The sequence below is a fragment of the Typopeltis vanoorti genome, chromosome 24 (assembly GCF_054136105.1).
Source record: "Typopeltis vanoorti isolate ZY-2024b chromosome 24, IOZ_Tvanoo_1.0, whole genome shotgun sequence".
Classification (NCBI taxonomy): domain Eukaryota; kingdom Metazoa; phylum Arthropoda; class Arachnida; order Uropygi; family Thelyphonidae; genus Typopeltis; species Typopeltis vanoorti.
The window spans coordinates 61729653-61741871 of NC_143572.1; the positions used below are offsets into that span (position 1 = coordinate 61729653).

Sequence of the window (12219 nt, forward strand, 5' to 3'; positions counted from 1 at the left end):
AAATCAAAAGATTCTGTCTAATCCCCTGCCCACACTATTGCTCTGTAGATTTTACAAACTCCAGTTGTATATGACCTTCCTCAAGAGCTCACTTTAGTGAGTACGAGAGTGGCAAACCCGAGGTACCTGATGCTGGAATATGCCTAACTTTATGTAATATGCATCTATTATATTATCTGTAGACTGGTTCCTCCCCTTCTTTCTTTTTTCTTGCCCCTTTCCCCCCCTCCCCAAATACTATTGTAGTATGTGAGGGGATAGGGATGAATTTTTTCTAGTTTGTCTTATGCAGTGAGAGTGCCTTTTCTCCTAGATATTTGTCTCACCTAGTAGGCTGAAGTCCCAACCCACCTGGGCAACATGGGATGAATTGGGAAACCCTTTCAGATATGTGGAAAGGGCTTCTGCAACCCTGCCATTTTTTTCTTGCAGTGACGTCACTCCAAAATGTTAATATGATTGTGCCTTATAATACATCTTATGATGCATCAGTTGTCATGTAGAATAATCAGAGCTGCATTCAGGGCTTAGGCAGAGGATCCTTTTCAAGAAGTATATTACAGTCTCCAACAAAAGTCAGTGATATTGTGAACAAGAAATACAGAAGACAGGATTAATCTTAGAAGGGGAACTTTACATAGGCACAGGTAATGTATTGGCCTATGATGGGTACTCTTGATATTGTCTGTAAAGATATGGAGGGATATAAAATTAACATCATGGGAATGGCAGAGACCAGACGGAATGGAGAAGATTACTTCAAAAGACAGGTTGGTAAGCTAGTTGTTTATTCGGGAAGTGACTCAAAACATCAGAGTAGCTGTGATACTGAAGACAGTTCAGGCAAGAGCTCTTTTTGTTTATAATCCCATTAATGACAGTATACTTTGTATTAGACCTAAGGCTTGTCCTACCAATGTTTCAATCATAGTAGTTTATGCACCCCACACAGATAGACCTGATGAAGAGAATAAGGAATTCTATGAAAACTTACAAGCTGTTTTTCACTACCTATCAAGGAGAGATGTGCTTTACATCTTAGGAGACTTGAATACAAACGTCGGAAAGGGTATGAAGTTAGGCCTGAGTGTGGCATGTTTGGTCTTGGCGAACATAAAACCCATGGTGAAAGACTGTTGGAATTTGCCCATGCTAACAAATTAGTTATTACCAGTACTTGCTTCCAGAAATACTCATGATGGACTTATACTTGGACGTCTAATATTGATATTTCAAGCAACAGATTGATTACATCCAGTGGTGGAAGACAAGCATCTCTGATGTTCATACTTCTCCTGGATGTCAGAGTAATTCCTAGTGGGTTCACAGAAGAAACATCAACTCGGTTGGATGATCTTTTGGAGACTAGTGAGGAAAACTCACTGGTGATGCTTTGGGAAGGAATCATAGGTTATAATACAGGATACAGCAAGAAGTATCTTGGCCCAATAAGAAGACGAAGAGACCCATGGATATCAGATTCAACATGGGATCTAATCAAAAGAAGGCGATTAGAGAGATAGGGAGTGAAGAATATAAGTGATTGCATAGAGAAGTCAGAAGAGCCATCAGGCAGGAGAAGAAAAAATTTTATACTAATAAATGTGAAGAGATAGAGTTCCAGGTGAGGAAGCACAATTAGGAAAAGATGTTGTTTAGTTCGTGACCTAAAGCACAAGTTTAAGCTCAAATTGAATGCCACCAAAGACGGGAATGGAGCAGTACTAACCGAAGAACTGGAAATCAAAAGCAAATGGAAAGAATACTGTGAGGAATTATACAGCAGAGAGGATAAGGAAAATTTGGAGGAGCCCTCTCACCAGGAAAATTTTGATTTGGTACCTCCTTCAGTTAGTACTATAAAGTGTACTTAATAGCAATAAGGCCTCAGGTGCAGATGGAATCCTAGCAGAATTAAGGTCATTTGAGATTGATTATGGAAGACAGGATCATGGCCTGGAAACTGGAAGAAGCTGGTTTCATACCAGTACATAAGAAGGGAGATATGAAGGATTGCAAGTACTATAGAATTATTAATCTTTCATGCAAGCAAGATTTTACTAAAGATTATTCTAAAGTAGGGTTGAGGCAAATATGTTGGAGGAACAAGCAGGTTTAGGAAAAATAAGGGTACCAGAGATCAGATTCTTTGCCTTAGACAGATCATAGAAAAGTGTACGAATTTAGACTCCCTATGGTAATATGTGTTTCATGGACTACTCTAAAGCTTTTGACTGTGTTCAGCAACTGTGGGAAGTAATGAAAAGAATGTGTTTTCCTCAACATACTATCAGGTTGATCGCTAACTTGTACAAGGAGCAAAAAGTCACAGTAAGAACAGGTGTTGGATTAACTGACTTCAGGTTGGAAAGGAAGTTAGGCAAGGATGCCTACTTTCTCCTCACCTATTTAGTATCTGTGCTGAGGACAATCATGCATGTAGCATTGGATGAGCTTAAGACAAGAATTAGGATAGGTGGTAGATTGATCAGTAATCTAAGGAAGAAGTAGGAAAAATACTTGATAAAGTTAACAAGATCAGTAAGAACAGAGAGGTTCAGCTTAATCTTCAAGACAAAGATTATAGTTCTCAAAAGAAATAGTCAAGGAAGCTTCTGAAAAACCAGCAAGTTCAAGTATCTGGGATCCATTATCTAAAATCTGAAAGGATGGATCTATCTCCACAGGAACAAACTTGAGGATTTTGGATGCAGCTGTTTTTAAATAGACTTAAGTTGGACAGATGAGCAAAGTTGCAGTTTTAATCTTAATATATGCAAGGGCTTACACTTTGGGATACAGAGTATAAGGCTACATACTGTATTGGTGGAGCTGTACTTCAGGTGGATGAGATTCAGGATCTTGGATTGATAATAGACAGTAGACTGAACTTCCAAAGGCACATTGCAAGTGTTGCAAAGACTGCACATCATATCCTTGCTATGATAAAAAGTACATTGAGGAATAAAAAGGTGGTGCTGCCGCCTCTGTATAAGGCATTGGTCAGACCACATATGGACTATTGTGCTCAGATTTAGTCGCCAGGTTTTCATTGTGATGTGGAAACACTAGAGTAGGTCCAAAGACAAATGACCAAAGTGATATCAGGGCTCTGGAGTGGTGGTTGTGAAGAGTATTTGAAGGAATGTGGATTACAGAGTTTGGTGGATAAGAGAAAAGAGGAGCTATGATAGAGACCTTCATGTTAGTTAAGGGATTTTATCAGATCAATACAAAAGGAATTATTAAAAGAGTGGATGTTAAGATGGGAAGAACAAGAGTAATGAAAAAGGATGTGAGGAGTAGATTTTTTGCATGAAGAGTTGTTGCTGAGTAGAATGCATTGCTGGAGTACATTGTGAATGCTGGTAGTGAAAATAACTTCAGATCTCATTATGATCGACATGCTGCTTGTTGAGAGGGCCTACCATGATGAGTCTGTTAATTCCATGGAAGTTACCAAAAAAATAATAATAATAATCTTAATTCATTAAATTTTTAGTTTTGAATAGTCAACTAATTGTTGTTTTAATTTGTTTCTGTTGGTTTGCACTTTTAGTTCAATTTATGTGATCTAATTCCATCATGACTGTTAATTTGATACTTTGATTAAAATGCACTTTAAAATTGTTATTCTGCTTTTAGATGAGGGTGTTTATGTGAACACATATGGAAAAGTCAGCAAAAACATCGTTCTTCAATGGGGAGAAATGCCAACATCAGTTGGTGAGTTAGACAAGTAATTAAAATTTTTCTAAAGTGTACTTAAAAAAATAATAAAATACATACTGGAAGTTGAGTTTATGTTATTAGTATTCTTTATAGTGTTAGTATGACGTGCATGAGAATATCTTGAGTCTAGCTCTTCATCTCTTTGTCTCTCTATAATCTAGTGTCATATACTGTACCATTACATAAATTTTGATGAAAGTTGGTAGATAGCATTTTTACTAAAATTCATTTCATAAACTTTAAATGGTGTGATCGGTAAATTAGTCAAAGCTAGCAGCACTGTTAGAAAATCAGATAGCATACTCTCTGTCTCTTGCCAAAGAATGGCTTATGCATTTAAATCCCACCATGGATATGGATGTTTGTGTATGTCTGTATGTTTAGATAAATTTAAATCATGCACAGCACTACCCTTAAAGGGCTGAAGTAGCTTGAAAAAGTGCCATGAATCTCTAACATATGATTTCACTCAAATGATAATTCAGTTCCATTGATTTTGATTAAATGTGATTTCACACTTTGTAAACTTCATTATAGAAATAAGTTTATATACAGTAATTGGAATTTTCCAGTTTAATAAAGTGTTTTTTAAAAATACAATATAAAATGTGATGTAAAACTTATTGCAGTGATTTACAATTTATTTTGATTTTAATGGGAAGTTAATTTTTTTATCATATAGCTAAAGTATCATTATTAAGTTGAAGGAAGGACATACAATAACAAAAAAACAGTAGTCCTGACGTAATTAATAATAATATTACGTGGGTATCTTCATAGTCCAAAGACTCATAAAAAGCCCACATCCTTCATTCTCATACTGCCCATCGTACCTCTTTTTAAACTCTTTCACTGACAGAGCATCTGGCAACCTACTCCACTCACTCTTTCTTACCATTCCAAGCAAAGAATCTAGTCATGCCATTATTAACCATACTCTTACAGTTTCCATAGGTGACCCCTCTCTATGCTCTTTTATCTGTTGAAAAATGTCTTCATTAATCTTATAAAATCCCTTAGGAACATGTGTTTCTATCATATTGCTTTTCTGCCCAAACTTTGTAACCCAAAAACTTTCAATCATTTTTCATGAGAAGCATTTCACAGTTAAGTCGCCATCTTAGTCACTCACCTCTGGATCCTGTCCACTACTTCCTCATCCCAATAAATATGATGATCAGATCTATGCACAGTAGTCCAGATATGATCATATTATTATCTTATAAAGAAAGATTACTTCCCTCTGAACTCAAAAGTAATGATCATAAATAGCATGATACCTAGAATGTGCAGAAAGAGAGGACTTGAGTATGTGGATAAATGTGAAGGCAGGAGAGAGAGAGAGAGATGTTTGCTGCTGATGGTAAGAAAGAGTGAGTGGAATAAGTTGCTACTCTCACTCACTCACTGAGTGAGTGAGAGTAGCAACTTAAAGTGTTTGAGTGAGTGAGTTTAAAGTCTGAGTAAGGAATTGTGGGAAGGAAAGGGAAACCAGAGAGAAGCTACTGCACCTATACACTGATGCAAGGAATAAGGGTGCAGAGTTGTGGCTGTAATACAGGTAGTCATTTAAGAAATCAATTGTGTTAGTGTGATGTGGTTAAAAGAGGATGATGTACTTGTGGGAATAGAATATGATGGTTTATAGTATTTTTCAAAAAAGATAGAAAACACAAGAGGAAGTGGGGTATTATTGATGATTTCAGAAAAGTTGTATCCTCTCAATATGGAACTTGAAGAAAGCAGTAATGATATATGGCTTTGAGTTCATTTGGTGTGAGGTTGAGGTAAGAACAAATCTTAGATATTTAGTGGGATGTTGCTACAGGCCAAGAAATGCAAAGGGAGATGATAATAAAAAAAATTTCCTCATTTTATCTGAACATCAAATGTTCAGATGAAATGAAACTGTTGAGCAGTAGGAAATTGATAATAAGGTGACTAACTATGGAAGTAGGCAATAACATGTAAAGAGATTGAATTCCTTTAGCTACTTAGGGACAACTACTGTATGCAGCATATAGTTGAAGCAACACATGGAATACAAGTGTTGGATTTGGAAGACTACAGTGCCACCAATTAGGGAGAGTGATCATGTGAGTTTGATGTGAAGAATGGTTAGGCAAGTATACGAGCTTCACATAACAAAAGAGATGAGTGGAATTACAGAGCAGGGAAACTGATAAATTAAGCAAACAGATTGGTGATATGCAGTGGCAAAATCAGTTGAAGAGGAGAGAAATCAGTAGTGCCTGGGACTTGGTCCTAGAATCAGTTACTTATGGCAACATCAGATTGTATTCCTAACATTAGGGGGATAAATAAAATAGAGGTTAAATGGATGAATCATAGAATTATACAGGAGCTTCTGCAAAAGAGAATGTTATGAAGAAAATATAAAAAACAGGGTATAACATTTCTTAAATAGTTCCAGATGAACTTGAGTCAGTCTTAAGATGTAATCTAGATAAAATATTCCTGACCTCTTAATATAAAATTGACTTAGATTTTAATGCCAACACTGATAATGGAAACCATGTTCAATATTTAAGCAAAGGATCCTGCTTATTAGAATCCTTATCTGCCAAAAGCTAGCTATTTTTTATCCAAATTGTGGCTAAAATTATTTACTGCTTCAATCTGAAAACATTTATTCTCTAATAATTTGCTAGATAATTCTGCCATTGGATCCTCTTTATACCCCCACCCCAGTTTTCTTCACTTAGTAATTTCCACATTTATGTAATATGTATGTTCAATTAATCAGATGCCTGGATATCCTTCAGTAAATTTCTTTCAGAGCTTACAATTACTGCACTGCACATTCCAGACTTATTTACTACTACCTAAGTAGAGAATCATCTTTGATCACTGGACAGTCCCTCACAGTAGCCCATTCTCTAGTCCTTCCTTTTCAACATGCACATGTACAAAGAGAACATTAGACACCTAAGTGGCAATTAAATACCTACACTTGATTTGTGGCTTTTTTGTCAGTGGATCCACAAGATTTTTCTGTAACTGATTATACATCTCTGGATGATCCTACTACGTAGTTGGATTTACACTAGGAATGGAACTGGAATTCTGATTAATCCTGAAATAATTCCACTTCAGGGAAAAGGTTGCTAAGTGGGTGCACTTGATCAGCAAAGATGTTCACTTAGACTTAACATCCATGTGTATTTTAGGGTGCCATGAATGCTTGGGTGAATTGTAAGAAAGCTCTGGATAGGGATTTTCCCTTTGGTAACACAGGTGGGTTGGTTTGAATTTATTTTTTGACAAGCTTCAAGAAAATTTCACTAAGTTTCTTCTCTATTCAAAACCTATGACCTCATGTTGATGCATAATGCATGTGACATGAAAGAAGTCTTGATTACGTCATCAAGACTGCTTTCATGTATATTCTTTATTGATTTTTTTTTTTTTATGTTAAGACATTTTTTTGCTGACCTGATTGGCCAAGTGGTTAGCTATCTGCTCTCCAGCCAAAAGGCTGCAGGTTTGAATCCTGCCATGGTCATGGATGTTTGTGATTGTCTATGAAAATATCAGTGGTCGTGATCGGTAGATGGTGTAGGTGATGATGGTAGTTGTGGTTCGTTGTAGTTGGTGGATTGAGTGATGGAGACAGAGTTGGAGAGTAGGTACCCTCCCTCGATGAGTCCCTTGGATTCCCTGGAGGCATCATGTAATAATAATAATAACCTACTATATTTTCTGATGTATAACACTCTTCACTTTCTCTAGGCTGAAATCAAATCTCTTGCAGAACTTTTTCTTGGTTAGAATTTATCTGGTTCTATGAATGTTATATCCTAAAGATGAATGTTTTCAAACACAGCAGTGATCTTTTCTATAGTTTTTAAATTTAGAAGCTTGTGCATCCTATCATATGTTAAAATCGTGGATAGAAGATGGTTATATATATATATATATATATATATATATATAACCAAAACCATCTTCTCTCTCTCTTTCTATATATATATATAAACTGGGAATATGTAGTACAGATCTTGTGTGTTAGATATATCTTATAGATTCCAAACAGGCCAGTGATAGATGACATTGACTTACAATCACTGATTTAATTCACCCTACCTACCTACCTAAGTAAGGCTGTATTTTTGATTTATCTTTACATTTATTTTTATATCCAAAATTTGATGTTTTGTATTTTAAAATTATATAATTTAATGTCTGTTAAATTAAAGCAATTTTTATATACTATTTTTATTTCTGGTTAATGTTCTAGCATATATTGGAACTGGTCAGATCATGGGCTGGGGAAATAAAGCCATAGAAATTAGAAATGTAGAGACAGGTCATCTAGATGGAGTCTTCATGCATAAAAAAGCACAAAGGCTGAAATTTTTATGTGAAAGGAATGATAAGGTAAGACTGCTATTCTTATTCTTATACTATATGATTGAATCTGAATCTTGAGAAATGCAATTTCATGAAATAAAACACTTAAATATTGTTTATCATAAAGAGTTCTAAAACCCAGAATGAGTTGCTTATATTATATATAAAATTACCAATGTAAGGAATCAGTTAAGTCATTTGTAGATAACTGGAAAGAGACCTCTTCATAGCCTATAAGGAATGTGGAGAGCAGACCACAACAGCTGTCTCAATGTCCAATCCTCACCTTTTTTTTTGGAAGCATCCCACTGTTAGATATCCACCTAGATACCAAATAAGCTAGAATGTCAGCAATTTCAGAACTTATAGCTAACTAAATTGGCTCAAACAAAAATGATTAACTGTCTTGTCTTGTTAACTGATCATCCCCTGGTTAAACAGGTCTTCACTTAGTCATCAGGGAACTAGTGAAAAATCGGTTACTGCAGCAAATTCACCCTCAGCTGAATTGAATATACATCATTGATATAAGAAGTGTCATGGAGTGGAGTGTGTGGGAAGGTGTAGAATTGGAGAAGTAACAAGTCACATAATTGATCTTAAAATGAAGGTGACTGAAACAAGAAAAAATACTGCTAAACAGTAACTGTAAGATTTAATATTTGTGTAGTTGCAATCAGGGAAATGAACGATTGACAATAATATTCAACACTAAACACAGAGATAAGTTTGAATAGCAGGTAATTGCAAGTAGTGATGAAGGCTTGAATCATCATAATAATAATATGGACAAAAAGAAGTGAGGTAATTGTGCAAAATGGATCATTGGACAGTAAGCCTTATTTGTGCCTATAGCCCCATGAAAGGTTCTATTAAGGAACAAGTAGAAGAGGTTAAGTCAGAGAAGAGAACTAACATAAAGAAAAAATGCCAAATCTGATTCTTGTTTTTGAAATCTCAGTAGCAGAGTAGAAATTGAATACCAACCATATTAGAAATGTTTGGAGAAAAGGGCATTGACACTTTCTAATAAGACATGGCTGAGTCATTACAAAACGTAATGTTCCAAAATAAAGATGTGTGTAAATTCACATAGAGAGAGAGAGAGAGAACACAAGAAATAAGTCTTACTGACTGGTATTGTTGATAATATCTTCACACTAGTTTCAGATAAGAGTATAAATATACAGAGGATTTGAAATAGGAAGTGATCCCTGTTAAGTTTTTAGCAGGATAAAAATGAATATCATATTGAAAAGTAAAGCATGTACATAAGTTTTTAAAAGAATCAGTAAACTGTAGACTCAAACATGCAAATAGTATTCAAGAAAAAAATAGTTTGAAAACTAGAACCAAACCTTGAAGACGTTGTTGGGGGGGTGTTGAAGTCCTTTTTAAAATTAGAAAAATCCCGACTTGTTGGTAGATTCAAGAGATTAGAGGCTGTATAAGAAAAGAATGCTCATTGAAAATTTTGAGAAAGTATGTCAGCAAGAGTCCTGAGAGTTTATGGGGGGAGATGTTCAACTTCCCTGACTAAGCTGTTTAATTTAAGCCTCGGTATTGGGAATGTGCCAATGCAGCAGAAGGAGAGCAAAATAGTCCCATTGCATAAAGGAGATGCCAAAACAGAAGTAGCAAATTATAGGCTGATCAGCATCTCAGGAGTGGTGGTTAAGGTATTGGAGAAATTGGTGGAAGACAAAATTCAGGACTGGGTGGATAGAAATATGATATACTTGATAAGGAACAACATGGTTTTGTGAAGGATAGGTCTTGCCTTGACAACTTGCTTACTTTTTATAATAAAGTGACAGCGGAGTTGGATTAAGGATATGGCTACTCAGTGATACTCCTGGACTTTGCACTGACATTTTACAGGATTCCATATAGAACTGTGCATAAATTGGAACAAATTGAGATGGATATGAATCTGACAGATAACAAGGAATAGTTTATGGAGAAGTTGAGTAGTACACCACTAATCAGTATTTGGTCCTCCTCTAGTGTTTAATTTGTATGGCAATGATATAGGAAATGATTTGATGGGAAGTATTCAGTTGTTTCATGATGATGCAGAACTTGGAAGAACAATAGCAAATGAAGGTGGTGTAGGGATCCTGCAGGATGGCTTAGAGACTAGCAGTATGGGCAGTTTAATATAGCTAACTGTAAAGTGATGGGGGGAAAAATACCACAAGCTGTGTACTATATTGATAGAACTGAACTGCAGCAAACCTAAGACCAGGGAATTGAGGTAATTGTAGACAGGGAGGCGAAGTGTAGAGGACATATTGTAAAGGTAGCCAAAACAGAACACCAAATTATGCAGTTGCTTAATAACAAATAGGGATAGAGAGGTTGTTGTTCCTTTTTATAAGGCTTACTAAGGTCATATCAGAACTACAGTGTGCAGATTTCATCAACTTGAAGTGGTGGAGAGGATCCACAAGCAAGTGACAGATATTGTTTTAGGTGTATGGAATGCTCCTTATGAGAATAGATTGATGGTCTGTCAGCTTCAAAAAAATTAGCTGATATGGAAAAGAAGATTAGACATGATAGAATTATATAAGTTATTAAAGAGGTTTTGCAGGATTGACACAGAAGTGTTATTCAGTATGTGTCAGGAAAGGAGAGAACAATGGATCATCCATGGAAATTGTGTAAGAGTGTGGTTAGCAATGATGTTAGAACTAGATATTTTGCTTAGAGAGGTTGTGAATGAGTGAAATGGGTTGCCAGAGGTGGTTGTGAGTGCCTTGTCAGCGACTGAGTATAAGAAGAGGTACGATTGATATTGCGTGAATAATGGTCTCCTGCAATGAGTCTTCTGACTCTCAGGAAATACCTTCATAATAATAACTTTTACACACAAATTAGACAGAGAGCTGCCAAAATTAATCTCTTTCTTCTATTGTTTATTAATCTTACATCTTTCTTATAGTGAGATTGAACCTATAAGATAGTAAGAACAGTTCCTGCAAAGAAGCACACTGCCTCATTATGGACCATCTAATGTTTTCTTAACAATTTCTTGTCCTATTGAGCTATCTGTGTTCTGATCACAACTCATACAGTTGAGTTGTGATCAGATATGTCAAGTTCTTTCCTAATATCCTCGTTTTTAATATGATATTGCCATTGATGCCATCTGTTCACACCTATAATCTTTCTCAGGACTCTCATATCTGCGGTCTCTAGCCAAGTGTTTTACTTCTGACCTAGCTCTCAGAACCATAAGTTAAAACCGGTTTGAATACTGTCTTGTATACAGCTAATTTAGTGTTCCGAGTAATTTCTCTCTTATTCCATATGAATTTATTCAATTGACTTCCCACCATACCAGCTTTGCTGATTCTGTTGTCTATTTCTATATTTAATTTACCATCTTCAGTAAAAATCGTGCCTAAGTAGCTGAAAGATTTTACTTATTCCACAGGTTCTCCATTCACAACACAGTTGACATTTTCAACAATTCTGCCTGTTTTCATTGTCTTTGTCTTTTTATTGCTGACCTTCATACCATATCTATTACAACAGTTATTCAATTTAGTCAGAGAATCTTGCAGACTTGTAGCGGATTTATTTAGAAGTATAACATCATCCGCATAAAGCAAAGAGCTGACATTAACATCTCCAATTTTGATATCATGTTTAATACCACTTTCCTTCATAATGTGATCCATATAGATAATGAATAACAGAGGGGATGATGTACATCCTTGTCTCACACCAGATTTAACATTAAACCATTTTCCTGTATTTCCTTCAATTCTAACTGCTGACTTACAACTGAAATAAAGACTAAGTATTGCTTGATATAATGCCCCATTGATGCCATATAAATGTAGAGTATTGAATAGCTTCTCTCTTGGCACCTTGTCATATGCCTTTTCCAAATCGACAATACTTAAATACAGATATTTGTTATATTCCCATGCTTTCTCGACTATTTGTCGTAAAGTGAAGATCTGATCCTGACAGCCTTTATTTGGCCTGAATCCAGCTTGTTCTTCACCAAGCTTTTCTTCCACAATTCTTCTCAACCGTTTCTCAAGTATACTTGCATAGATCTTGCCATGAACACTCAGTAGGGAAATACCTCTGTAA

The 12219-nt window shown here is 35.7% G+C and overlaps 1 protein-coding gene across 5 annotated transcripts in view; it reads left to right on the forward strand.

Moving 5' to 3' along the window:
- msn (serine/threonine-protein kinase msn) overlaps positions 1-12219 on the forward strand; it is a 566215-nt gene that overhangs the window by 549302 nt on the left and 4694 nt on the right. For all 5 annotated transcript variants that reach the window (XM_090413541.1, XM_090413543.1, XM_090413544.1 and 2 more), the window contains 2 exons: positions 3646-3726; positions 7994-8133. In XM_090413541.1, the coding sequence (XP_090269667.1) occupies positions 3646-3726; positions 7994-8133 (221 nt within the window). The remainder of the gene's footprint in view (positions 1-3645; positions 3727-7993; positions 8134-12219) is intronic.